Genomic DNA, 27,419 nt, shown 5'->3' with positions numbered 1-27,419 from the left:
TGCCTGGCGGTGCCATAGATGGGCAAGGACCAAGGCAGGCTGCAGCAGAGAGGAGAGGGCCAGCTGCGGATACCTACAGGCGTCAGGGCTAGATGACAGGGCAGGCAGGAAAATGAGAAAACCACTGGCAAAGGACAGCTGGCCCATTGAGAAGACCCTTGACAGTGGGTGGCAAAGTCTGGGGACTGGGTGGGCTGGGCTGGGCCACCCCACCCTCCCCAGGCTTGCCCTCATCAGGCAAACAAGAATTTCACTGAAGCCCAAATCACTTGCTGCAGCTCTCTGCCCACCATTTCTTCAGGCCATCTGTTATGAAAGCCACACTGACCAGCCAGGGAGGTCACCCTTGGGACAATGGGGTCAGAGAAGCCTTGGCTGGACTGGGCTGAGGTTAGTGAGCCTGACAGTGGCCTTGAGTAAACCATTACTCCTCTCTGCTTTGATGTCCTCATCTATGGAATGGAGAGGGCAAGACTCTCATCACAGGGCTGATGGGAGGATTATATGATCTAACGATTATGGGAGTGATGAGTACAAGCTGGCTCTCCTTGATGGGACAGCTCAGCCCAGGAGGGGAGGGTGTCATTGCTTCTTTCCATCCAAAAGGTAGGGAAAGCCCAGTGAAGAAATCTGAAAGGGAATACAATCATGTGTGTCCCCAGTGTCCCCTGATATGGCCTCTGCTCCAAGTGGGCTTTACCTCTCGGCAGGCTGTTGAACACAGCTGAAATCTCACTGTATGCTATTTATCATATACCTTTTTCCCAGAGCTTTTTCCCAATACAACATCGTAGATCCCCACATCCCCCAAACACAATGTCAATACTGTTATGCAGGCTTTGGAGTCAAACTGACCTAAAATAACAAGATGGCCCAAAAGGCTTAGTGCAGTTTTAAGCTTTAATAACCTCAGAAGTATAAAGCTACACACTTACAAGAGACACCATTTGGAAGTTTAATTATTTAAATTTCCTTTTTTGCCCTTTGAAGATGGCAAAACTTGACAGAAAAAAATTAAAGTTATCCAAAATTCACGATGAAATTAGCATAAAGAAAATATAAGGAATGAAACTTGCAAATTATGTTTCTTGTAAATTTGTAGTTTTATACTTTATAACTTCTGTAGTTATTAAAGCTGAAAACGAAGACTTATGGGTCATGGTCATATTGACAGCAGTGAGCTCTCAGTGGGCTACTGAACCTCTCCAAGCTTAAATCCCTCATCTGTAAAGTGAGTATAACTACAGTATCGTGGCACCTGCACATTACAAGCCTTCAGTAAATGCAAGTCGTTATGATTATTGCTGTCACTGTTGTTAAAGGCAGTGTGAAATTACATTGTATAAAACCCAACTATACTTTGTTCAGTCAATTCCTTATTCTCGAATATTTGCATGTTTCCAGTTTTCCGGTGTTAAACACCATAGTGAGAGGGACATCCTGAAAGCTAAAGCCTTTTCCACCTTTTTTTTTTTTTTTAACATCTTTATTGGAGTATAATTGCTTTACAATGATGTGTTCGTTTCTGCTTTATAACAAAGTGAATCAGTTATACATATACATATGTTCCCATATCTCTTCCCTCTTGCATCTCCCTCCCTCCCACCCTCCCTATCCCACCCCTCTAGGTGGTCACAAAGCACAGAGCTGATCTCCCTGTGCTATGCGGTTGCTTCCCACTAGCTATCTATTTTACGTTTGGTAGTGTATATATGTCCATGCCACTCTCTCTCTTTGTCACATCTTACCCTTCCCCCTCCCCATATCCTCAAGTCCATTCTCTAGTAGGTCTGTGTCTTTATTCCCGTCTTGCCACTAGGTTCTTCATGACCTTTTTTTTTTTTTCTTAGATTCCATATATATGTGTTAGCATACTGTATTTGTTTTTCTCTTTCTGACTTACTTCACTCCACCTTTTTATTCCTCCCCCCTGTTTACTTGTGAAGAATCGAGGCCCAGAGAGGGGTTGTGTCCTACCTAAGGTCACTCAGGAACTGGGGCCTCAAACTCAGTTTTCAGCTCCTAACCCATAGCTCTGCTCACTGTCCAGTACTGTTTCTACTTCTTATGAGGGTCCCCATATATTCCTGCACCCCACTCCCAGTTGGGCCTATCAGGTCTGGGGTGGCAGAGCTCTGGAACCCCACGCTCTCCAGCCTGGCTTCCCTGGAAGATAGTGTTCCCTCCATGCATCGTGGCATGAATGCTGGCCTGCAGAATCCTGTTTGTCCCTTGTGTATTATTTTTAGCTCCTGTGGGTTTCCTGTAGGGATCCAGTCCAGCCTCCAGGGCCTCTGGGTTGGAAGCTGTGGGCAGAGTCATTTGGCAGGGGCCAGGGGACCCTGTGGGCATTCTCTTCTGGAGCCTGAAACCTCAGAGCTCAAGGTTCAGCTCTGGGGAAGCAGGGGGTAGGGAGCGAGGATCCGCCTAGTCACAGAGCCAGGCTGAGATCCCGTGCATCTTGGACTCAGCCTGGGCTGGGGGTGGGGGCTGGGTGGCCTAGGCCTGTGACACAGTGGCTGGGGCCTGTTGGGAGCTGGCAGTCTCTGACCTTGTTGGCCTCGGGCCTGGCCCAGAATAGCTCTGGGGCTGAGCTGGGCCTGGGTGAGACCTGTGTGTTCATCAGCATGCGTTTATGTCCCAGGGCGCTCGAGTACGTGGGAATACACACGCACTCTGCACTGGCCTCTCTGCATGCCTGGGTCTCTCAGTGCGTGTTCCATGGAGCAGTGTGTGAGTCTGCACACATGTGCACATGTACAGAGCTGCCACCCAAGTTATGCGACATGGAGGCCCTGCCAGTGGGTTCAATAGCAGATGGGTCCATGTGACACAGGTAAGTGTACACACCACCACATTCCCGTGACTGTGGAGTCATGTATGTGTGCAGGGGGTGTAGGAGAGGTGCAGGTGGGTGTGTGCACATCTGTGGTGGGGTTGGGTAAGGGCCCTGGGCTGTACTGCAGGGGGCCAAGGGCAGGTGGACCAAGTGGAGGCTGTCTTTTGGGCACTACCGGGCACTACAAATTACCAACAACGCTGGGAGAGAGGCTGGGCAGGTCTTGCCCCATTTATCAGGTGTAAAACTGGGCTTGGCAATGGCTGTGACGCTACCCAGTGAGTGGGGAATGAGTGAGGGAAGACCAGCCCCCAGCCTTCCAATTGCCCTAGATGTGGCTGAACAGGAAATCTAGGTTCTGGGGAGGAAGTCAACAAGGCGCTTCTCTTCCTGCTTGAGCCTAGGCAGCACTGCCTTCCCTCAGCTACAGGTACAGATAAGGAAACTGAGGCCCAGAGAGGGGGAAGGGCTGGCCCAGAGACACCCAGCACAAGATTAGATCCCTCCTGCTCAGGGCCTGGCCTGCCTGCCCTGTTTGTTGCCAAGTGGTGGGACCATACGCTCCTGGATCACCTTGCTCTCTCCACATGTGGCTATGGCCACTCTTCAGCCCTCGGCCCTTCCTCCCAAGCCCCAGAGACCTCTTGTCTGCCCACCGCAATGTGCCAGGCCACTCACAAACCCGCCAAGACCCTGCTCATCTGTGAAGGAGCGCTTGCAACCCGCCATGTACTCCACTCCACTGGGGATCTCTCTTCAGCCTGGCAGGACGGGGCATGCCTCCCACCAGCTCAGACTTGAGTAGAGCATTGGTGGGCCATCCTTTCTGCATTTGCACTGCCTGTCTCTGGATGGGGCCTCTCGGCCTCAGTGTTGTCAGCTGTGAAAGGGGCAGTGACGTGGGTCATTCCCTGGAATCCGCGTGCCTCGGTAAGTGAATGGAGAACCGGAGGCAGACAGCAGACTCCTTTGTTACAGGCTTGAACCGTGGGCCCTCCCCCTGCCGGGAGGTCCGCTGGAACAAGGCTTCCCGCCACCTTTTCCAAGGTCGCAGGCCCTGGCGCGCAGACAACCGCTGGCTTCACGCTCTACCGGGCCATGCTGAGACTCAGGAGTGCGGGCAGGGGACTTTCCCAAGGTCACTCAGGAGTGGCCGCTGGCCACGGACGCCCTGCCCACCGGGGGCAGCCTCGGTTTACCCTACTCTCGGCCACAGGTTTCATGAACCCACCTGGTGCTCCTCTTGTGCCGGCCCCTGTGACTGGTGCGGGCGGAGGAAGTCACCGGGCTGCACCTAGGCCCGCAGGGAGTCAGAATGGGGGCGGAGGGGGGGGGGAGGTGAGGGGGATTGGAAAAGACCCCGCCGGGACGAGGAAACCAGGACTGCTTCCTAGACACACCCCGGCTCTCCTGGGCGTGAGCAAGAGCGTGTGCGTTGTGTGTGTTGGGGGGAGCGGGGGGTGGGTCAAGCTCCCACCTCCTCTCCTCCTTCTCCCACCCCCCACTGCGTCCCAGGTGACTTCAGACCCTGGAAGACAGCAGCCTGAGACCTCAGGAGAGCCCTAGTGCGCGGGGCAGATGGACGCCAAACCCCGCCTCCTTCCAGGCAGGCCCCCGCCCTCGACTCGGAGCGGTACCGGGAGGCGAGGCGGGGACGCGGGGTGGGGTGGAGTGGCCTTCGGGGGCGGGGCCTGAAGGGGCGGGGCCGACGTGGGGCGGGCGTCCGCGAGAGAGCAACCGCGGCGGTTTTCCCGGCGTGCGCCTCCGTGCCGCACAGGTAAGGGATGGGTGGAGGTCGCGCGTCTGGGGTAGAGCCCTTCTGCTCCCCGCCCCTCCTCGCTCCAGGTGGGACTTTAGTCTCCGCGCCCCCTCGGGCCGCCGCGTGCCGGCCCTCCACGACTCCTCGGTCCCCGGCAGCACTCACACCCGGGCCGTCCGAGTTTGTCCGAAGACCCCTCCCTCCCAGCGGGGTTCAGCTTCTTCCTCCCTGCCCCTTGGTCACCCTGTCACCACGGGACAGCCTCCCTGGGCCCGTGCCTGACACGAGGGCAGACAAATACGTGGGCAGTGCCCAGGGGCTTGGCCTGGGCTGTGGGGCGACCCCGCGGGGCCTCACCCAGCCTGAGAGACTGCCAGGAGGAGGTGACGCCGGCTAGTGTTGCTTGCAGTGAGAACGGCATGGGCAAATGCCTGGTGGTGGGAACTGGATCCCATGTTTGGGAAATTCCAGTGACTGCGTGTGCCTGGCCAGGAAGAGGAAGGAAAGCTGTGAAAAAAGCGACCAGAGAGATTGGGAAGGTGGGGGGTGGGGTCTAGGACAAGAAGCCTGGAGCCACGGAAGGGCAGAGGAGGGGTGCGGGGGGGAGGGTGGGGGGAGGGGCCCAGGTGGAGGCTGGGACCCGTCAGCTGTGACAGTTCAGCGCCCCCTCCCTTGGGCAGCTCCTCCCTCCTCTGCCTACCACTGAGTTTGCTGGATGATCAAGGGGGTTCCAAGGCAGCCCAGGAAAAAGCCTCCACAGCAAGCAGCACTTCCTTGCCTGTCCAGACCAGGAAATAACAGAGTGAGTACCATGACAGGGTGTGGCCCAGGGGCCTGAGGGGCCAGGCCTTGGAGGAGGCAAGGGAGAGAGGGACCCAGCATGGACAGAGGCCAAGAATGCAAGAGAGAGAGAGAGAGAGAGAGAGAGAGAGCAGGTCTGGCTGCTGGTTAGATTGCCACGGGGACTGGCAGCTGACTCACCTGGACACGCCAAGACTAGCCAGTCTGTCCTCACCCCACCCCGTGGTGAACATGAAGGCTGCCTGGGAAGCCTAGGTACTTGCTGTGTGCCCTAGGGTGAGTCGCCCAGCCTTTCAGGTGAGCTTGGTGGGACTGGGAGCCAGAGGCCTGGGTCTGAGCCCTGTACATGCTCTACAGTTAGTGTCTCTGGGCCCTCCCATTGCTTTCTGGGCCTCAGTTTCCCCATATGTACATCATGTGCAGTCTACTACTAAGGAACTTTAGAGCTGGATGGAGTGAGAGGGTAAGGAGGCCATGCCCTTAACCAGAGAGGAGTGGGTTGGAGGTGGGACTGGGGTTTGAAAGGGGAGACTCCTGCCGGGTCCCTGTGGTGTTAGGTTCAGCACCTCTTCCTCCTCCCTCGCCAGTGTACACACTCAGGCACACTCATGCCTGGCCTGGCCCCTGCCCTCACACTCTCCTCGTTGCCTTCGGGATGAAGCCCCAGAACTCCCTAGCCTGGGAGCAGAGGCTCTCGGGACCACCAGACCAGATGTCTAGCCTCAACTGCAGTCTTCTCCCCACCCACCGTCTCACCAGCCATGCTTAACCTCTGGCCTTTCCTCTGGGCAGTGTGACTCGGTTTCCTAGGGTTAGAGATCCTTTTGGGGCCACAGACCTGGAAGGGTCCCAGAGTAGTGTTGCCAGTTTGTGTCGGTAAGACTCATCCTCAGGGGCACCAGGCTGCACTGAGAGATAAGGGAGACTGAAGAGCAGGTCCCCATACCCAGAGGAGCTCCCCTCCACCGGTTTATCCTTTCTAGGGAAGCCTAAAATAGTTTGAACAACTGTGATTTAGTCAGACCTCCATTTCACAGAGGAGGTGATTGAAGCCCAGAGAAGAGCAGGGCTCTGGATAAGCTGGGGCATGGCCAGGTCCGAATAGCTGGGCAGAGGTCAGAAGGGGGTCCTGTGGGAGCTGCTGAGGTGTGAGGCATGGGTCCAGGGTAGGGGAGCTTCTGCCAGCCCCATGGGGGCAAGGAGAGGAAGCCGAAGGGGGAGAGGAGCGCCCTGGATGTGGCATTGGTTGGGGTGGGCCCCAGGTAAGTGTCGGGGATCTGATGTGCAAGGCCTCCCAACAGTGGGTTATCTGCTGCAGGTCCCCAGCTCACCCTGATCTGGTTCCTAGTCTGTACCTCCCATCCTGGCTGCACCCTCCCCCCTCCACCTTTAGCTAGTGTCCTCACCTCTCAGCTCAGACCCCGACAGACTGCCAGCTGAGGGTGGAAAGGTCACTTCCCAAAGGGTCTTTCCATTCCACCAGTTTCTGGAGATATGGGTGAGGGTTAGATGTGCCCAGACCGCACTTGCTGTACCCCTGACTCCTTGGCTGTGTTGTCCTGGTATGTCTGAGCTGACTTGGAGCAACCCTCCCCCAGTCCTCCATAGGGGGCTGGGGCTGCTGCAGGGGGCCAGCAGAAAGAGAAGCCTGCAGTTGGGTGTCCAGCCATTTCTCCATCCTGCTTCTCCCTCCCAAGGCCTCGCCGTCCTGAAGCAACAACAGCAGGAAAGGTGGGGCAGGAATGCCTGGGCCTGGGCCCTTGGCCAGAGTTCTGAGGCGCTCGTCTCACTCTGCCCCAGAGCCAATTCCCTGGGAATTGTAGGCTCTGGCAGGGGCCTGGAATGCCCTTTGGTGTCTTTGGGGTTGGGTGGGGAGGGATGAGACCCCTTCCCATTTGGTCCTTTGGGTCTGTCTATATCGCCTCATATTATGTCTACAGCCCCACCCAGGTCAACCAACTCAGAGCCTCAGAGTGTCAGAGTCGGAGAGAGGCTGAGTCTGAGGGTCTGGGGTTAAAAGACTCTAATTCTCAACCCTGAGACGTACAGTCACGTAATCTGGGCAGATGAACTCCTTTGCCAGGTCTGGTAGGAGAGGGCTGTGTCTGATTGGAGGATGCAACCTGGCTATGGGGGTGGGTTTGAACCCAGGTCCCTTGCTCCCCCTCCCTCCAGTCAGGAGGCTGCATTCTCAGGTGATCCTCCTTTCTTGGAGGGTCCCGCTGTCCAGGGCAGGAGGTCCAAAGACCTGCCTACCCCCATGGCCCCCATGTCTGGAGTAGAACCCGTCCTGCAGGTTGCAGGGGGGCATGAAGGGTCTGGCTCCTGCCCACACTCACCTCACCCTCTCATGGCTTGGAATCATCTCCTCTGCAACTGTCACCAAGTCCGTGTCCCCAAGTCTGACTTTGAATTCCATCACTCCCCCACTCTGAGGCCCTCCATGGCTCCTCTGTTAGCCACTTAGGCAGCTCTTGGTGGGCCACCTGCAGAGCCTGGGCCTTCATGCCCATGAGTCTTTGCTCTTATGGTTCCCCCACCTGCATGCCTTGTCCTCCTCTCTGCCTCTTTATTTCTTGCCCATCCTTCATGGCTCCAGCAGGAAATTTCCCACTTCCCCCAGACCTCTCCTACATAGCCCTATTGGATGACAGGGGGTCCTGAGCCGTGGCCTTGAGATAAAGGCTGTGCTCCTCCGAGAGTATGTCCTTGTTTCCAGAGAGTCAGTGGAGAGAGGGCTAGGTCGAAGCACTACTAGCTGTTACTCTGAGCCCTTGGGAGCCATGGTGGGTGTTTGAGCAGAGGAATGAGCAGGCCAGAGGGCTTAAGGAGCATCTGCCTTTTGGGTAACAAATAGATGCTTCCCTTGGCAGTTCTGAGCCCTCTCTCCCACTCCTTCAGGCTCCCCTCAGCTGGGCCCAAGTGGAGCATGAGCAGGGGTCACTGGCCAGTTCAGAAACTCCCCTTCGGGGTGACCTGGGCTCCTTCCTCAGTTCTGAGGTAGGGTGGTCATGGGCCTTGCTTTTGGGCATATGGCCTGAGAGGGCACCCTGCTCCCATGGCTGCTCTTCGCTCTAATCTGTGCTTGGTTCTCAGGCCCTGAGTCTGGCACCCTGGCCATGTGCAGCCCTGAGGAGGCAGCCCTGCTGCGGCTGGAGGAGGTCTTCTCAGCCACACTCGCACGCATCAACAGCTTTGTCCTCCAGCCCCTTCTGGAGGCCGGTGAGTTGAGGGGAGGGTGGGGGATGCAGGAACCATCCTAGGGACAGGAGTCCTCCCCTGTTGGACCTTCTGAGCTACAGCTTTCTCAGCTGCAAATGGGAGCGGTGACATTTGGTGTGGGTGTCTTCGGATGGGTCCAGGGCCCTCACCCCCAGTTGCTGGCTGCTTCCTTCTCAAAGGGACCCCAGGGAACCAGGCTGTGAACCCCATTCTAGCCCAAACCTGCTGTGAATGGAGGCGATGTTCCATCTCTCCCAGGGCACAGGCCTGGATTCTCTGCCTGAATTCTCATCTTGCTTTCACCCAGGGCATGAATGGAAGGCAGGATGCCCGGTTTGCGAAATGACCTTGGGCAGGTGCCTTCCTCTTGGGGGCTCTGTTGGTGCATCTGTGAATGGCAGGAGACTACAGAACCCTATGGACTCCACATTCTGGACCTGAGGAAGCTCTGAAACTCAGGGGGAATTCTTGTACTTGGTGGCCTTAGGTCATCAGTGCTGTCCCTGTTTAGTGAGGAGGTGGACACGTGCCCCTGTTGAATCCACAAGGGTGCTGCCCACTGCTGTAGCCTGCCCATCCCTTGCTGAGCTCAAGGGGGCACATGGGCTTCCAGTTCTGTCCCAAGGACCCCAGGGATGTGGGACCCTAGCTGCAGCTCCAGGGCCAGGGGTGCTGCTGCCCCTCGGGTGACCACCCAGGGCCTCTGCGTGCTCCCTGGAAGGTGGAGCGGCCCTGTTCCCCTCACAGTGTGCTTGTGCTCCTGCTCCAGCTCCAGAGCCCTCAGATCCCTGGGGCAGAGAGTGCCTACGGCTCCTGCAGCAGGTGCACAGGAGCTCCCAGCAGCTGTGGGAGGTGATGGAGGAAAGCCTGCACTCATTGCAGAAGAGGCTGCGCCACCCGGACTCCATCAGTCTGGAATCCCTGCTGCTGCTGCACAGCGCTGACCGTGTCCTGCAGGTCCACCTGGAGTAAGATAGCCGAGGCGGGGCTGGGGCTGGCACTGGGACTCACCTGGGTCAGGGCTTCGGCAAAGGTTTGGGTTCAGCCCTGGGTTTGGGTGTTAGCCTGGTGGCAGGCTCAGGCACCCCAGATTTGAGCCTGGTGGCCTCCCAGGGAAAAGAGACTTTGAGTTAGAATTGTCTAGTTGGGTCAGTTAAGACTCAAGGTCACCAGTGCCCAGAGCCAGGCCCTCAGGGCTGCAGCCACTCAGTGGGTGGGATCTAGGGACACCAGAAGGGCAGGGGCTTGGGTCTGGAGCTGAGGGTTGGGCTTGCTGGGTGTCCCCTGTGCTACCTACAGGTACCTCGAGTCCTACACAAGCTGCGTGGCAGTGCAGGCCTTTCAGAAGGCAGTAAAGAGGAGGAGGTGAGCACGGAGTGCTGCAGTGGGCCTCTGAGTTGGGGGTGTCTGGGAGGGAGGGCCTGGGGAAGCCACGACCCCAGAGCAGTGAGTGTCACGGCCCGGGACTCATCCTGAGCAATCCTGGCTCTAGCAATTACACGCTGATCCACACTGAAGAGAGGGAGGGAAGCCTAGTGAGGCTCTGAGCAGAATCCATATACCAACTAGCGGGAGTGACCTTGGGGCGGGGAAGCATTCCTAATGGCTACTCAGGGTGGGCTTTAATCTCTGAGATACTGCTACCAAATCTCCAAGAGGGTCACTCAGCCACTGTTTTTCTGATGGGAGAGAGGTTTGGGGTCTGGGACTGGTCCTGGGATCTGGGGGATTAGCCAGGGCAAGGGGGCAATGGTGGCAGGTGCGGGAACAGAGGAGGGGAGAGTGAAGGGGTGTGTGGCCCTCCCTCCACTCAGAGAGTACTGGCAGGGCCAGCGGAAGGCGCTGCAGCAGCTCCTGTCGGGCATGAACTCAGAGGGCTCGGTGGGCACAGCGCTGGTCCAGGCCCTCCGCCAGCCACTCACCCATCATGTGCAGCAGTACGTGCTCCTCCTGCTGAGCCTCGGGGACACTGTCGGGGAGGTAGGTAGCAGGGGTGACGGGGAGTTGGGGGGAGTTGCTGGTTATCAGGCCTGTCTCCCGTGGGGAAGCTGAGGGACGGGAGAAACGGGCCTCTGGCTCAGGGAACCTGCCTACTCAGGAACCCTGGTTTGCGAAGGACCTGGCCGTGCCTTGGGGACATGGTCTTGTTCTGGGGGGTTTGAAGGGACATGTCCTTGCCCTGGGGTATCTGAGGTACATGGCCCTGCCCTGGTGGAGCCAGCAGAGACCCGGAGAACAGATGTAGAATCATGTACTGGGTGTGAGGACACATGGCCCAGCCCCAGCTGGGGGAGTCATCGAATGGTCCTAAATCCCCTGGAAGCATCCTCCTACTACCAGAGGAGGGGCTGGCAGGGAGAAAAGGGAAAGCTTAGACTTAGACCCAGACCTCCTGGCCAGCTGGGGCCAGGCCAGGGCTGGGGCAGTCATCACAGGGTGGGAGAGGATTCTGATAATACCCCGCCCCGGCTGCTCTGTCCCCCTACAGCGTCACCCCGCCCGGGAGCTGTTGGTGCACGCAGCCACAGTCTTTGGGAACTTGCAGTCCTTCATGAGGCAGGAGCTGGACCAGGCCATGGCCACGCAGGCCCTCTGGCACACTCTGAGCAGCCGGCTGAGGGTGAGTTCGAGGCCTGAGGGGCAGTGAGGGAAGGGGTTGCCGTCCGGCAGGGGCCCGTTGGGTAGCTTGAGCTGCCTGCTGCATTCTCCATGCCTCAGCTTCCCCACCTGGGTGGGGGGCAGTGGCTAAAGCAGGTGTCTGTGACGTTCCCCTGTCCAGCCATCCTCACCCATTTGCTGAGCACCTCCTGGGCTGGGATGTGAGCTTCTGGCTCTGGGGAAGAGTGGTCAGCAGAACCGACCCTCTCTCCTGGGATGTCACTGAATGATTGCACCCCCGAGTCACTGCCTGTATTGCCCCTGCAGGAAGGAAAGTCCCCTGTGCTCTGACAGGGCATGACAGGCTTGGGGCCCAGTGCAGAGAATTAGGAGGACAAGTGAAGGGGACAAAAATTGCCAGAGAGAGGCAGGGATTGTAGAACCCTGGGTGAGAGTTGATGGGGGCTTGGCTGGGGCCGTGGCCTGAGATGGGGTGGAGGAGGACAAAGTAAGGCTTCAAGTGAAGTTGTGCTGTCCTGCTGGGTATAGCCAGGAATGAACACCCCCCCACCTTGGAGCCCCAGTGCCCATCACTGACCTGGGAGCCTCCAGGAGATGCTCAGAGTGTTGGGGGAGGTGCCTGGGGCAGAGGCGGGCAGTGGAGTGGCCGGCAGCATCCAGGACAGAGGTCCCGGAGCCTTGCACCTCCCTCCTCACCTCGCCAGGATGTGCTCTGTACCCCCGCTCACCGACTCTTGCAAGACAGCCAGGACATACCTGTGACGGTCACCCCGCTGAGGGCAGAGCGTGTGCTGCTCTTTGATGATGCCCTTGTCCTGCTACAGGTAGGGTGGGGCTGGCCAGAGGTCTTGGGATCACAGTGGGGGTCTGGGGGCTGGTTGAAAAAAGGAGTAGGAAAGAGACATGTGGCTGGGAGCGAGAACTTGGGCCTGGGGAGGTGATGGGGGCAGAAAGGCAGAGTGCTAGCGTGGGGGCAGCAGGTGGAGCCATCCCTGAAGGAGTGTGGGCTATGGAGAAGGGCTCTTCCAGTCTCAACTCTCCACAGCTGGCATCCCTGTTAAATGTCTTCAGCTCAGTTTCCTTATCTGTAAAATGGGACAGTTGTCAGTTTGTCCTTCAGCAGATGGCAGACAACTCCTAGTTCTCTTCCTCCCATAGGAGAGGAACCTCAGACAATGGTCATAGGTGGCCCATAGTGGCTGAGGAGGGCTGCATGAACCATTCAGGGCACATGCAAGGCTTCTAGAGAAGAGTTCCATGTAGCAGCAGTGCCCGGGCTCTCGGCATTACAGAAGTCAGGAGGGAGCCAGTACTAGGGTTTGGGATTTGTTATGTGGCCCATAACCTTGGCTGTGCCTAGTTCCCCCTGAACTTGTATTGCCCTTGTGATAGCCAGAGCACTGTCTTCTCTATCCCCCTAGAGTGTCAGCCTGGAACTCCCCTGCAGATAGGGAGGCTGAGGCCTAGAAGGGATGCTATTTGCCCATCCAAACTTGTGTCTCCTGAAGCCTGGTTTTGGGGTTTTGATTCAGTTTGAGTTTCCCTCCACTCCCGATTTCACCCTCTGTGCTCCAGGTACACTGAAGAGATACTGTCACTAAAAGGTGCTGAGCCCTTTCCCATCTCTGGACCTTGGCACGTCCTGTTGTCTGTGCTGGACCCTCTCTTGTCCTGGCCCATGTCTGGCACACTCCTCCTCCCCTTCAGGCCTGGGCCTGGTACCGCTTCCACCTGTGTCTGTTGCCAGGTGAAAGGTCACTCTGCAAAATCTTCCAGAGGAAGGGAGGTTTGGTCTGGCTCTCAGAGCAGGGATGACATTCCAAGTAGAAGGAACAGCACATGCATAGGTTCAGGCTGAGGAGAATTTGTGGCAAACTGGAGGAGGCCCGGGCAGTGGAGGGGAGTGGTCTGTGTGGTCTCAGGTGTCAGGCTCAGCCGTAGGGACCTTAGAGAGGTTTCCAGCAGGGGCTAACAAGATCCACGCATTTCCAGAAGACCACTCCGGTGGCCCTGATGGAGCAGAATGTCGGGAGTGCGGGAGGCTGATCCTGGGTTTCTGGCCAGGCCCTCGGGTGGGAAGGGAGGTGGAGGAGCTGCCCTGGAGATGGGGAGCCGGCAGGGGTGGTGTGGGACTCAGTGCTGGGCGTGCCGCACTGAGCATGCTGGGGACACCCCGCGATGTGCCAGCGAGCTGGTGCTTGGGAGCAAGGCCAGACCAGAGAATAGGTGAGCATCTTGCCCACCTGTGCCCCATCTTCTTCCAGGGCCACAGTGTCTACACCTTTGATCTGAAGCTGGTGTGGGTGGAACCTGGGCAGGACGGGTGAGCACCCCCATCCAGTGACACCCCAGGCCTTCCCTCCCTCTACCCCATGTAACCTGCCCACCCCAGGGCTCTGACTTGGGCCCTCCCTCAGCACCCTCCTGGGCAGAGCTGGGGCCTACTCATCAGCTCCATCTGTCTAGGTGCATGTTTCACCTCCTCACACCTGAGGAAGAGTTCTCCTTTTGCTCCAAGGACCCGCAGGGCCGGGTGAGTGTGGGCGGACTGTGAATTCGGGGAGTGGGGTCAGGGGAGTGAGGGAAGGTGACAGGAGGGTAAGGGGAGGGCACAGGTGTACAACCCTGGAGGCTCATTGGGAATGTCAAGCCTCTGGAGTCATGGTCAGAGTGAGTCAGGGGTCAGCCTGGGCTCAGGCATCAGAATGCCGAAGAGAACAGGTGTTTTTCTCTGTGAAGCCAGGGTTGGGGCCTGTTTGAAGGTTCTGTTTGGCCTCTCTGGGCAGGCCCGAAGCTGCAAACAAGTATCTCAGGTCTGGATGAGGCCCCAGGGAGCAGCGCGGGAGCCATTGGAGGTCCCCGCAAGTGATAAGAGTGGGGTGTGGGTAGGGTGATACCTGATGCCGCCCCAGGAGGCTTCCTAGAGAGGCTGCCTCCAGCAGCAGTGGCCTGTCCTATGTTTTCCTGTCCCCCCGCAGGTGGCCTGGCAGTGGAAGGTTACCCAGGCTGTGTGCCAGACCTTGCGTGGGAAGAAGGACTTCCCGGTGCTGGGGGCGGGCCTGGAGCCTTCTGAACCCCCCACCTGCCGCTGTGGAGCATACACCTTCCGTGCGGAGGGCCGCTTCAGCCAGGCCACCTATGAGGGCGAGTGGTACGGGGGCAGGCCCCATGGCAAGTGAGTGACCGAGGCTCTGGGCCAAGCAAGGCAGGGATCCTCCTGGGAGTCTGAGGGGCAGACAGGACCCATATGGACCTAATTGCCTCGGGGCATGAACCAAAGGCTGTTACCCCCTGTGGTGAATTCTGTTTGTCCCCCAGAGTCTCTCTTAAGTCCTCTTGGACAGGACCTGGCCCATTGTAGGTTTGTGTCAGATACAGTCTTGATGGCAGTGAGGCTACCGAGCGTAGGGGAGACATCAGGAAGCCGACCTGCAGGGCCCACAGTTACCATTCTGTTCTCAGGCGGGTGGAAGAAAACTTTCGTGTCTACATAGCATTGTCTGGTGGTGGTAGAAATGTTTTGCAGACATTCTGTCTTCATCAGTCCTTACAAGAATGCTCTGGGGGAGTGTTATCACCCCCTTTATAGGTGCAGAAGCTGAGGCCCAGAGACTGGCATGACTTTCCCCAGGCCTCAGGGCAGGTTCTAGGGTGAGCCTGGCCTCAGTTGCAGGTCGACACGACCCCACAGGCAGATAGGCTTTTGAAGAACGTGGCCCCAACTTGTGCTACAGCTGGCGAAACCAAGGCCCAGAAAGCAGAAAGGACTCGCCAAGGTTACGCTTGCAAGCATTCCACTCGTTTCTGATACCCTGCCTGCTTCCAGAAAGGGCTTGAGGAAGCTTATGAACAAAAACACAGAAAAAACAGTGCTGTGTCAGAAGAGGAGACAGGGATGGTAGAAACCCCACTGACTAGCACTTGGCTTGAGCTTGAAGGTTAGCTCTGAGCTTCCTGTTGGTCAAGGGAAAAAGGCAACCTGGATGCTTCCAGAGCTCTCCCTGCTGGGTGTGGAGCGCACTCTGTGAGGCTGCTGGGGCCATTGTGCCAGGAGTAGAGAAGGGCTGAGAGCCCATGTGGGGTCATAAAGCTTGGAGAAGAAGGCCGAGTTGGGGCAGAGAGTCCAGTCCAAGGGGGATCGAGGCCTTGGAGAGAGTCTGCGGCGGAGGCTGGCTGGGGGTCTTGTGTGTGTTGAAGGTCTGGTGGGTCTGGTGCCCATGGACCTGATGCCCGTGGACCTCGGCTATGTTCCAGGGGAACCCTGAAGTGGCCAGACGGGCGGAATCATGTGGGGGATTTCTGCCAGGGCCTGGAGCACGGGTAAGGCTGGGGCTGACACGGGACTGTGTGGTGGGCAGGCAGGGAGTGGTTTCCACCCCTCTCCACTGTCACCAGCCTGGCCCCATCCTACATTCCCAAACCTCAAGCAGAAACTTAGAGGCCATGTGACACAGCTCCACTCATTGTCCTAAAGGGGAAACTAGGCCTGAGGAGGGGGGCAGGTCATGGAGGGAGTGGTCCAGGGCCAGAAGGCCCTCCCAGGGTGCATGGGGGTTGAGGTGGAGATGGGGTGTCCTGAGGGGCTCTTGGGAGCAAGATGGGGCTCAGCACCTCTCAGATTCTCCCCGTTGTCTGAGAAGCCCCCTTGGAAGAGCAGGGACACTCCTGGGCATGGAGGGGGTGTGACAGGTGTCTTGGGCCAGGGCTGTGGCCCCAGTGCTGACTTCCCTCCCTGCCCACCCACACTGACAGCTTTGGCATCCGCCTGGTGCCCCAGGCCTCCGAGGATAAGTTTGACTGTTACAAGTGCCACTGGCGGGAAGGCAACATGTGCGGCTATGGCATCTGTGAGTAAGTGACCCTTGGTCTGATGGCAGGACAGGCTCGTGGGATAGGCTCGTCCTCTGGGAGGCAGGGCCAGCCATTGGTGACCCTCCCCAGGTACAGCACCAGCGAGGTGTACAAGGGCTACTTTCAGGAAGGCCTGCGGCATGGATTTGGGGTCCTTGAGAGCACCCCGCAGACCCCTCAGCCCTGCAGGTACACGGGCCACTGGGAGAGGGGCCAGAGGAGTGGCTATGGCATCGAGGAGGATGGCGACAGGTGAGTGCTCTGCAGCCCTGCAACAGGATTGAGGGGCAGAGAGGGCCCTCACAGACCAAATGCCTCAGGGCACGGGTTCCCTGTCATCACTGGGTCCATTCTGTCTGTCCCCCAGAGTCTCTCTGAAGCCCCTCACTTTCTTTCCACTCTCTCGGTTGTTGCTGAGGCTCAGGATGAGGGACCCTGACCTTGACTGCAGGAGCCCCCCCACTCTGGCCCCTCCCTGCGCTTTCAGAGAGGAGTTTCTGACCCCCTGATCTGGTCCTATCAAAGGATCACAGCCCTTCCAGGCTCTCTGGGCTGAGACAGAGCCCAGTGTCCTTGGCCTGACATTTGAGGCCTTGCCTGCTCCTCTGACCTCATGCCTGCCATGCCACCTGTGTAACCCCCAGCCTTCTAGACTGCTGAACGTCCCCACGTATCTATCGTACACTCCTACCTCAATGGCTTTGCATATGTTAAATGGCACCCTTACTCCATCTGTCCTTCCTGCCACCTCTCCCGGGAAGCCTGCCAGGATGCCCTCCCCCAGGCAGGCTCCCTTCCTCCTCCACCCTCATTCCCCTTGCAGGTCCTGACTTCACCTGCCCTATGTCTGACTTGAGTGGATTCAGGCCATGTCATTGCTCCTTATCTGACCCCTGCCCCCCACCCCGGTCCCATGCCAGCAGAACACACAGAAGGTACATGGGAACAATTCTGATCCAACTCTGGCCCTACTCTCTCCTCCCCCAGGGGTGAGCGCTATATTGGCATGTGGCAGGCTGACCAACGCCATGGCCCAGGGGTCATGGTCACCCAGGCAGGTGCCTGCTACCAGGGGACCTTCCAGGCAGATAAGATGGTGGTGAGTGCAGTGACCCACGTGCGTCCTGAGCTACCCTTTCCCTGCTCTGGGGGCTCCAAAGCTGAACTGAGACTGGTCAGGGGTGGATGGGGCAGGAAGCGGGGTTCCGACGTGCTGGAGGGAGCCAGAACCTGGGCAGGAATCCAGTTCTGCCACCCACCTACCCTGGCCTTGGCCAAGTCCCTGCCCCTCCCAGCCTCAGTTTTCCCATCAGCAGCTCAGGTGAACTACTCATCATAATGACTCAGTAAAATAGCAACAATGAAGTGCACAGTAATGAGGATGCCAGCAGCCTCTACTACCCATGTTTATAGACCCCTAACTGGGTGTCTAGCTCTGGGCTAAGCCTCCCAACATGATCTCGTGGGATCCTCCCAGTAGCCCTGGGGTCATGTTATTGTCCCTAGTGTAAAAGTGACAAACGTGAGGCTTGGAGAGGTCAGAGAACCTGCCCAGTGTTGCATCCTGTTGAGTATCAGAACTGAGGCTCAAGCCCAGGTCTCCCGCGCCCGGGCATAGCCCTCACCTTCTGCCTCACCCACACCCTGCCAGGTGCTTGGCACATAGTGAGGCTCTGGTCTGATGGCTGTTATTGATATTGTGGCTTGTTTGTTTATCTATACTTTGTCCTGGAAAGGATTGAAGGAGGAAGAAAAGGTAAGAATAGGCACATAAAATAGATTCAGAAATAAGTAGAACACGAATTGTATCCCATTTGGTTCTGAGCTTCCTGGCAGCCGATGCAGCACAGGAGCCTGATCAGCTCCGCTGTCCCCGGGGTCAGTGACAGGGAAGTGGGGATGGTTCAGGAAAAGCCCAGTACTTCCTGAGCTGTAGGTGGGAAGGAAGGGTCCCCCAGGAGGCTTCTTGAGAGAGGCTGCTGGAGGGGAGGAGCCAGGTCCCAGGGTGTCGGTCAGGGTAACCCAGGGTCGAGGTCCATGGGCCTTGTGCTCAGTGCTCAGCAGGCCAGGGGCTGGCATCCCACCTAGGCACAGTCCTGGGAGGTATGGCAAGGCTCAGGACCCTTCTGCCCATGGGTCACTGCCCACCTCCCCTCCCCACCGCCAGTCTTCTGGCCCTTCCTAACCCACTGCTCCTACCCTCCCCGCTTCCTTCCCTAGGGCCCAGGGATCCTTCTCTCGGAAGACGACTCCTTGTATGAGGGCACCTTCACCAGGGACCTGACCCTCATGGGGAAGGTGAGAGCCACTGAGACCCTACTCCACTCCCTGCTGAGACCTTGGCTGGGGTCTATAATCTCCCTGCTTGGATCCAGGGCTGAGGGTAGGTGGAGCAGGTAAGGGAGGGCCTCTCCCATTTCCACTACATCTAGGGGGTGGGTGCAGCGACCATTCCCTGCTGCGGAGGTGTGATTTGATCGGGTGTGAGTCAACAGGGGATAGGTAGGCTTGCCTTGGGTGCAGAGGGTGCTGGTGGTCTCCTGGCTGTGTCCCCTCCTGGCCCCCAAGATAGGGATCCACCCCCTCCACCACCACCATCAGTGCCTTGGACAGGTGCCCCTGGAGGCGTTGTCCTTCAGTATGTTTCTGCCTGAGCTGACCTCGCAGAAGGCAGTTGTATCCCTGCTGGGCCCTTTGGAAACGTGGGGGCTGTTTGACTGGAGGGTACTATGGCATCTAATGGATGGAGACTAGGAATGCTGTGAATGGGACAGTCCCATGCAGCAAGGAATTGCCCTTCCTCAAGGCTGGTGATACCTCATGTCCTCCCTAGGCCTCTGCCTACTTCTGGACCCAGTGGTGGTCCTCCCCACTCTGACCCGTGAGTCCCTTCTCTGTCTCCCTCGCTGTTTCCTGCCTCAGAGATGAGCCCCTTGGTGGTGGGCACAGTCAGGGGCTCCTGCAGGGGTGGAGGATTATGGGCCCCTTGGGGTGGGGCAGATTGAATGGATGGTGGGAAGGCCATCCATCAGTTTCTAGCCTCTGTGACCCAGGAGGGACAGGCATGAGGCCTGTCATGATGGGATGGAAGGGCAGCTGGACAAACATCCCTGCATCTGTCTCCCGGCTTCCAGGGCAAGGTCACCTTCCCTAATGGCTTCACCCTGGAGGGCTCTTTTGGCAGTGGGGCAGGGAGAGGACTGCATACCCAGGGTGTGCTGGACACAGCTGCCCTCCCTCCAGATCCAGGCAGTACCCGCAAGAGGTGAGAGACTGACCGTCTGGCCTGTGTATTCTGAAGCCTTTCTGGGGGGTGTGTCTGTGTGTGTCTATGTTTCTACCCTAAAGACTCAGGTCTCATTAGAACGGCTTTTCTGTACCTCCTCTTAGCTCTTTGGAGAGTTCAGAGAGCTCAGGTCACATAACCCTTGTCAGAGACTCTTGGAATTAAGGGCTATGTGATGGTAACTCCACATGCCACAAAACTGGAGAAAAATACTATGTGTAGGCTTTGCTTAGACCCTGCTTTTTTTGTAGGAAGGGTACAAGACAGTTTATGAAACAAAACAAACAAGAATAAGATAGAAAATTAAAGTGTGAGTTGAGCTTACAAGAAAGGGAGGTGCAGATAAGCCTTATAATCAAGCATTAGCCTGGCTCTGAGTTCCCTGGCAGCCAGGGTAAAGAAGGAAACTTACTAAGTGGAATCACTGTCCCTATCATGGGGTATTTGAGAAGGGGATGGACTTCTTCCCTATGGGGACAGAGTTCTTCCTTGGAAAACTTCCTTGGAAAACTTCCTTGTTCAAGTGGTGACTCTTACTATGTCTGTTGAGGTATGGGTGGTGGTTCTAATGGTGCCAGCCAGCATTTCACATGTTGATTACTTGACACATTGTCCCTGCATGTTTCTTTTCCCTGACAGCAGGAGCTAAAAGTGGATGGCAAACCCTAGGGGTGTGAGCCCGGGTCGGGTGCAGGTGTAGGAAAATCTGTGAGCGTGACATGGGAGAGCAGTGCTCCATTAGACACTGCACCAGACACACACACGGCCAGACCCCTAGGCCTATTGGCTGAGACAAGATCAAGCTCAGGAAGGACCCAGGTGTGGTAGGAGGGAGAGCGGGGTCCCGTGGCGGGGGAATCCTGGGATTTGGGCCCTGGTCTCTCTAGGCCGAGACCCCACTCTCTGGACTTGGCCTTCAGCTCTCCAGATCTTTCTGTTTCTTTTCCAGTGCTCTGTGTGCCCCTGTCTCTTTTCTCTACCATGGAGTAGATTCTCTCTGACCCTTCTCTGCCTCCCGTTTCTCCTCCTGGAGCCTTGGAGGTCAGGCCACTCTGCATCCCCCACTCCATCCACCCCACCTGGGCCCTGACTCTGGACCAGGCTGGATATCCCCACCTCTCCAAGGGCTGGACAGGGTCCTGCCCAGCATGGCTCCATCCCTATCCATGTCTCCCACTGCCTCCATCGCAGGCAGCTGGGCCTGGGCGTCTTCCCCGTGGAGAACCGCTGGCAGGGCGTCTATGGCCCCTTCCAGGACTTTGTTCAAGCTGGCTGCCCTGGAGACCTGCAGGAGGCCCTGCTGGGCTTCCACGTGCAGAGCTCAAGGGAGCTGCGGAAGTCCCAGGAGTACCTGTGCTGCGAGAGGTGAGGCCCAGGCATGCGTGGGCGTGTGCACCCATAGGGCATCCAGAGCTCAGTGTTGGGGTCAGTGGGGCTCTGAGTGGGCCAGGGGAGGAAGGCTTCCCAGAGGGGGCAGGCCTGGGCGTGGGTGAGAGACGTGTGTGTGTGTGGTGCCCCAGGACCCACCCCGAGGACCACGCAGGCAGAATGGAGGACATCCTGGAGGAGCTGCTGCAGCACCGGGCGCCCGAGGCCCTGCAGCAGTGCCTCAAGAAGGTAAGGGCTCCAGGGGAGGGTGCTGACCAGAGGGGACAGGCCTGCCTGTGGGCCCTTGCTGAGAGGGCCTCGGTGCTCCCATTTAAGAAGTGGGGTCTTGCGTGGGCTTGCTGTGCTCCAGCCCACGGTGCTGAGTATCTCTTTGTTGCCTTTGCACCTGCCCAGGCCCTGAACAACTCTCTGCATCCCCTGGGAAAGCTGCTCCGGACTCTGATGCTGACCTTCCAGGCCACATACTCAGGCATTGGGGCCAACAAGCACCTGCAGGGGCTGGCGCAGGAGGAGGTGAAGCAGCACGCCCAGGAACTCTGGGCCGCCTACAGGTGAGCTTGGTGGCACATGGGGACAACCACTGCCCTGTGACCCCAGGGCGGGGGGTGGGGGGAGCTCTGCCCTTTCCAAGCATCAGCTCTGCCTGGTACCCTGGGTAGGAAGGGTGCCTTTGCCTTGGGTCTGGATCGAGAGAGAAACAGGGTGGGTTGGTTAATATGCAGCTGGTGAGCATAGGGGTTAGAGGGTGGGGAGGTGATAGCAAGGCCTGACTGCAGGCAGAGTCCAAGCCCCAGCCAGGCCCTGGGCTAGCCCTGACCCCAGGAGAACTCTAACCCCACTGCAAGCTGAGCCTGACCTGGGCTCAGACACCATCTCCTGTCCTGTCCCGGCTGAGCTGTGACCTCGTCAAACACTGTAAACTGAAACCTTAGATGCTGCAGTTAGTTCTGTTGTAGGGTTCCAGGACACTCAGGCGGACATCCCGTACTCCCAACCTCACTGCTGGGGTTTGGGCCGCTGGGCTCTGCAGGCCTCAGGCTCCATGGTTCTGGGGGTGGAGCCCACCTGCCTGGCCTTCGGTGACTCCCATGCTGTGGGAGATGGCAGCCATGCCGCCCCTCCCTTTGGTTTGCAGGGGTCTGCTGCAGGTTGCCTTACAGTGCAAGGGCCAGGCCCCAGAGGAAGATGAAGATGCAGAGACAAGGTGACTGCCCCCATTAGGTCTGTGGGGTTCTCTGCCCTGGTGCAGCCAGGCTCGGGTCCTGGGAGTCCTTCTACCTTTGCTCCTGGGCCCTCCCTCGGGGGAAAAGGGTATTTCTTGGGAAGTGTTAGGGGTTCATGCTGTTGACCAAATCTTGTTCATTGACCATTCAAGAATCAGAATGATCCATGATCTCTCTTCCTTGAGCAACCTGGGGAGGGGCACTGCCACAGTGCATCAAATGCATCTTTGTTCTAAACATGTTATCCCACCCTCATCTCTTGGGTGTATGGAGGGTGAGCAGCTGCCTCAGGCACCTCCTTCTCCCTGTGCACAGATGTGGAAACTGAGGCCTGGCAGGGGCTGAGCCTGAGGTCACACAGAGCAGGAATTAAGTGGATCACTAAATCTGTCTCCCCAGTCCCCCGAGACCAAACCTTACAATTTGCCTTCAGATTCCAGGCCCAGAGATCCTGATCAGAGAGGTCTTTCTGTTACTGCATTGCAGGAGGCATGGGAAATGGGGTTAGACATTAGGGAGAACTTCCCCCTGAGTCCTAGGAAGCACAGAAAACTAGGAGGCAGAACTGGACTAGCTTGGAAGGGCTGCTGAGAGCTTTGCTGCAGGTCACTCATCTATCAGGGCCCTGGTTTTGCTTTCAATCAAATGGGGATCAAAATTTTGCCTCAGCTGCCATATTGGTTCTCAAAGTCAACTGAGAGTGTGAGGTAGGCACAGATGACAATTGGTTGTGAAATGACTGAGAACAGGCTGGGAAGGGTTTTCTCCGGGATGGAGGAGGCTGGAGGCAGGAACACTGTGGTGGGACGAGGAGTTCTGTGGGCTCTTTGAGGGGCAGCCCGGGTAGATCCCCACGCCCACCCTGCTGACCCTGACCTGTCCTGGTGGCTCTCACTCAGGGAACTGCATGTGCACAGATTGGTGCTACCCCTTGTCCTGCCCAGCTTCTACTCGGAGCTCTTCACTCTCTACCTGCTTCTTCATGAGAGGGAGGACAGCCTCTACAGCCAGGGCATTGCCAACCTGAGCCTCTTCCCCGACACCAAGCTGCTTGAGTTCCTGGACGTACAGAAGTAAGCCTCCCTACCACGCCACGTTTGCCAGAGTTCTTGTGTAGCAGGGGGTACAAACCCAAATTGTCTTCAGCAAAAAAGCGGGGAGGTTAATTGGCTTGTGTACCCATGAAGTTCTAAGGTGTGGCTGGATTCAGGTGTGGCTGGATCTGGGTGGTCAGCTGCATGATAAAGGAAGCAACTTCTCTCTTTCTCTGTTGGGCTGTCTCTGGCTCCCCAGTATGGTGACAAATATGGCACCAGCCACTCGAGGTTTATATTCTCCCAGCTCAGGCCCCACAGGGAGCTGGTGTCTCCTTCCCAACAGCTCCAGCAGAGCCTCTGAAGTTCCTCCCTGGCTTGGCTGGGGTCTTGAATGTGCCCCTGAATGCTGGCTGCGGCCCAGATTGGCCAGGCTGGCCTCAATATCTACCACTGGGGCTGGGGCAAGGTCGCCTGCTCCCAGCTCTTGGACTGAGAGTGGGAGAGGGGAGATCCTCAAGGGGAAACCGAGGACTGTTCCGGAAGTAGGTCAGGGCCTCCCTTCTGCCCTCAGTCATCAAAATATTCTTTCTCCTCCATGCCCCTTTGATCCATTGATACTACCAGTGTTGAGGGCATGAACACACTCTCTCCTCCCACACCTGGTCCCCTTTGTCTCAAGGTGATGGCGCTTCCCATTCCCCCTCTTGCCAAAAAACCTTGTTTCCCCTTCCAATGTGGTGAATGTTTCCTGTATCTGACCAGGCACCAGCCCAGAGACCTGGTTGTCCATGGCTTTGCAAGTGTCCCTCCTCCCCACCCCTCCTGCTGCCTCAGTGCCGCCTCCTCCATGCTGGCCTCCCTGCTCCATTGGCTCTACTTGCCTTGCGTGGCATCCCTACTTCTCGCCAGCCTGGGCCAGCTCACTGAACCCCTGGAGCAGTTTCCACCACTGAGCTCTCTGGCCTGACCCCCAGGACTTTGCCCAGGAGGGTCCCCTGGCCTGCAGCACTGCCCGTCTGTCTCCTCATTGTGTCCCAGTCCCACTCGTGTTTTGGGGCTGCATGGAGGGCTGCCCTCTCAGGGAATCCCTCCTGCCCTCCTCTTGCCTGAGCTTCACACAAGCGTTCCCAGATGCCATTGTGCATCCCCTGCCCCTTTCCCCTGCTCAGCCCTCCTGGGGGACATGGAGATGCAGGGAATTTGCCCTCTGACCTCAGACCCCGCACCCTGGTCCTGGCAAAGCTTCCCATCTTGCTTTAATTTCAGGCACTTGTGGCCCCTGAAGGACCTCACGCTGACGACCAATCAGGTGAGAGTGTGGGCCCATTACCTGCCCAGGAGAGGGAGGCCTGAGCCTGAGCTGGGCCCCCAGGTTTGCCCAGGCTTCCGAGCAGCTCTCTGCCTCGTGGTCACTGGTCAGAAGCTGCAGAAGCGGGTGAGGGAGGAGATGGCAGGCTTTCTGCACTGTTCTGATTTCCCATGTGGGTGAGTATACAGCCACAGTGACCAGGTTCAAGCATAGGTTCCACCCTTTTACTGGCTGTACGACCTTGGGTGAGATACTTGATCTCCGTGCCTCAGTTTTCCCATCTGTAGAAGTAGTCCCTGATGCAGTACTAGTACTACCTCATGTGATTGTTGTCAGGGGATGTGGGCCAGAACACAAGGGGCATTGGTTCTCAAATTGTGTTTGCTGGATTGGCAGCATCAGCATTGTCTGGGAGCCTGTTAGAAAAGCAGATTCTTGGACCCATCCCAGACCTACTGAGTCAGAGACTCAGGGAGTGAACTTGGAGTTGGTGTTTCAGCAAGCCCTGGGACTCAAGAGCCATTGACATAGAACTGGGTGGCACCCAGTGACCATTGGCTGTTATGATTCTTATCTTCTTTTTCCATTTTGATCCTCCCAGCCTCCTGGAGTCCGTTTACCCCACTTTACAGTTGAGTAAACTGAGGCTTACAGTGGATCTGTGACTTGCCCTGGGTCACTCAACCCTCTGGGCAGAGCTGTTGTGAAGCCAGTGATGGGGAAGGGGTGGGTGGTGAGGGGCTCGGGGGCCAGCCCTGACCCTGGGAAAGAGGAGGTGACAGAGCTGGGGGGCTGCGGCCTCATCTAACCCACTCCCCCAACCACGCAGAGATACTCCCTGGTCAGAGACAAGTGCTTCCTGTCAGCCACGGAATGTCTGCAGAAGATGATGTGAGTCCACAGCCCAGGGAGGGTGGGCGTGGGTGGCAGGAGTGTTGGGGCCCCTGGTTGGGACTGAACCTGAGGGCCTTGATCTGGAGCCAGCTACCCTGCTGCAGCACCACGGTGGACCCCCGGGAGAAGCTGGAGGTGCTGGAGAGGACATATGGGGAAATTGAGGCCACTGTGTCGCGGGTGCTCGGCCAGGAGCACAAGCTGCCCATGGACGACCTGCTGCCGCTGCTCATCTACGTGGTGTCGCGTGCCCAGTGAGCCCCAGCTGGGGGTGGGCTGCCGGAGCTTCCCTTCCCACCCTGCCCACCCCCAACCAAGACATACTCCAAAGTCTTTGAACATGGGGGTTTATGGACACAGCCTTTCTTGGTACACATGGGGAAGCTGAGGCCCAGAGAGGCCCACCCAGGGTCCCGTGGGTGCCAAACTCAGAGCAGGGACCACACCCCAGGTGTCCAGCCACCCAGGCCAGAGCTCCTTCCCGGCTGCTCGGTGCCTGTCCCTGATAGGTCCCCTTTTCCCTCTCGTTGTGGTGGCGGTGGTTCTCCAGAATCCAGCACCTGGGAGCCGAGATCCACCTGATCCGTGATATGATGGCCCCTATCCACACAGGAGGCCTGTATGACTTCTTGCTCACGGCCCTGGAGGTGAGGGACAGAGGCGGTGGGCCCAGGCAGAAATGCCCTGGCCACTGGGGCAAACCCCTTTCACCCCAGACACCATCACGGGGATGAGCTCAAATTCACAGCTTCTGTGTGTCTCCATGGGAAGGGTCCTCACAGAGCCACTGCTCTTGCCCTTGTTAAAAGGGGCTGGGTGGGGGGAGGTGGGCACAGTGCATCCCGGCCCTCGGATCCCCAGGGCTGAGTGTGTTCCCGGCTGCATCCCTGAGCACAGTAGGAGAGGGAAGGACCCATTTCCTTGCAGACTGTGGCTGAGGGCTGAGTTGGAGACACAGTGGTCCAGGCCCGGGAGGTGGGTGCACCCCAGTGTCAGGCCCTAGAGCCTGTGCATGTGGCTGAAGCAGGCAGGCCAGCTGGCTTCAGCCTCGCCTCTCTCCCGCCAGTCCTGTTACGAGCACATCCAGAAGGAGGACATGAGGCTGCATCGCTTGCCCAGCCGCTAGAACTCCAGGGAACCGTGGTAGCTCAGCTTCTCCTGGACAAACCTCAGAGCTGAGAGGGGCCACCGTGGAATTCCCGTGGAGTGAGCGTGGCCCAGTCTGGCCCTTGTGGCCCACAAGACAGAAGGCAGGATGAGCCCTGGAGGTGGCTCTTGGAGGAGATGAGCATTTAATTTCTCGCAGGGAGATGCTGCTGCTGTCCTGACTGGGAGGAGGGTGAGGGCGATGGGTGTGGCCCCAGAGCTGGTGGTTTCCCCTCCCCTGCCCCCTGCCACTCTCTAGGCCAGCCTCGGATGACCTTCTTGACCTGCAGCAGCTCATGGACTGGGGACAAGGAGCCCCTGGCTTCTCCTTGCCTCATCCTTGCCTCCAAGTTATTGAGCCTCTCTGGGCCTCAGTGTTGCCATCTGTAAAATGGTGGACTACATGGTCTGTAAAGGGCCTTCCATCCATCTTGCTGACTTCTGGCATCCTTCCGTAAGTCTGACTTTGGTCTGTTGGGCTGTAACTGAAGTTCTTGTGTCTCGGGTTGTGTCATTCCATTTCTCCTCTCCTGGTCAGAGGCTCCAAGCTGCTAGTGATGGCTCCGTTTATTGGGCTTTTTTCCCATGAGTTGTCTCCTGTGGACCTGCCGTCTTCCCGACTGCCCCAGGGCAGAGCTGGCCTCTCAGGGCTGCAAGGCAGGAACAGCTCCAGCTCCACCCTGACCTGCTGGGTGGCCTCTGGCAAGGCCCTTCCCCTTGCTGGGTATGCAATTGAGAGCGTGGGCTTGGAGGTCTCTGAACTACAGTCCGCATATCATGGCCGTGCTGGAGCAGGCTGGGGGCAGGGGAGGAAACTCACCTTGCTTGCCTCACTGCCAGCAGGTGCCAAGGGAATTACACACCTATGACCTCTGTGGGCCTGCGTGCAGGAGGGACAACGGAGGCATGAGGTTGGCCTATGCCCTGACCGATAAGCACCTCTGGCTCAGGACCCCAACAGGAGTTGGGGAGGGAGGCATTGGGAGCTCCTTAGCCTTTGGGAGGGGAGGAGTTTATTTAAATAGTGGTTCTAGTGTGGAACCA

At 57.8% G+C, this 27,419-nt stretch overlaps 1 protein-coding gene across 3 annotated transcripts; it reads left to right on the top strand.

Moving 5' to 3' along the window:
• Nucleotides 1-4,548: 4,548 nt before the first annotated feature.
• On the top strand, nt 4,549-26,804 carry ALS2CL (ALS2 C-terminal like). 3 transcript variants are annotated; one of them, XR_009701591.1, is made up of 28 exons: nt 4,549-4,616; nt 5,279-5,400; nt 8,301-8,399; nt 8,496-8,621; nt 9,369-9,589; nt 9,921-9,986; nt 10,436-10,601; nt 11,110-11,241; nt 11,945-12,064; nt 13,505-13,563; nt 13,707-13,773; nt 14,219-14,415; nt 15,495-15,560; nt 15,993-16,091; nt 16,182-16,343; nt 17,079-17,190; nt 18,312-18,389; nt 19,226-19,356; nt 20,569-20,742; nt 20,898-20,994; nt 21,160-21,317; nt 21,902-21,970; nt 22,889-23,062; nt 24,293-24,335; nt 25,165-25,226; nt 25,320-25,483; nt 25,780-25,876; nt 26,296-26,804. XR_009701591.1 is itself a non-coding variant. In XM_061196638.1 (28 exons), exons 2-28 carry the CDS (start codon nt 5,314-5,316, stop codon nt 26,353-26,355), a joined length of 3,072 nt encoding a protein of 1,023 aa, XP_061052621.1. In that variant the 5' UTR covers nt 4,549-4,616; nt 5,279-5,313; the 3' UTR covers nt 26,356-26,804. The 3 variants fall into 3 exon arrangements, 2 of the variants coding, with proteins under 2 accessions (XP_061052621.1, XP_061052622.1); XM_061196638.1 differs by having other exon boundaries at nt 25,334-25,483; XM_061196639.1 differs by lacking the exons at nt 4,549-4,616; nt 8,301-8,399 and having other exon boundaries at nt 5,321-5,400; nt 9,391-9,589; nt 25,334-25,483.
• Nucleotides 26,805-27,419: the final 615 nt, after the last annotated feature.

The sequence above is a fragment of the Eubalaena glacialis genome, chromosome 7 (genome assembly GCF_028564815.1).
Source record: "Eubalaena glacialis isolate mEubGla1 chromosome 7, mEubGla1.1.hap2.+ XY, whole genome shotgun sequence".
Lineage (NCBI taxonomy): Eukaryota > Metazoa > Chordata > Mammalia > Artiodactyla > Balaenidae > Eubalaena > Eubalaena glacialis.
The sequence above is the reverse complement of the archived record's forward strand: the minus strand, read 5'-3'. Positions and strand labels throughout refer to the sequence as shown.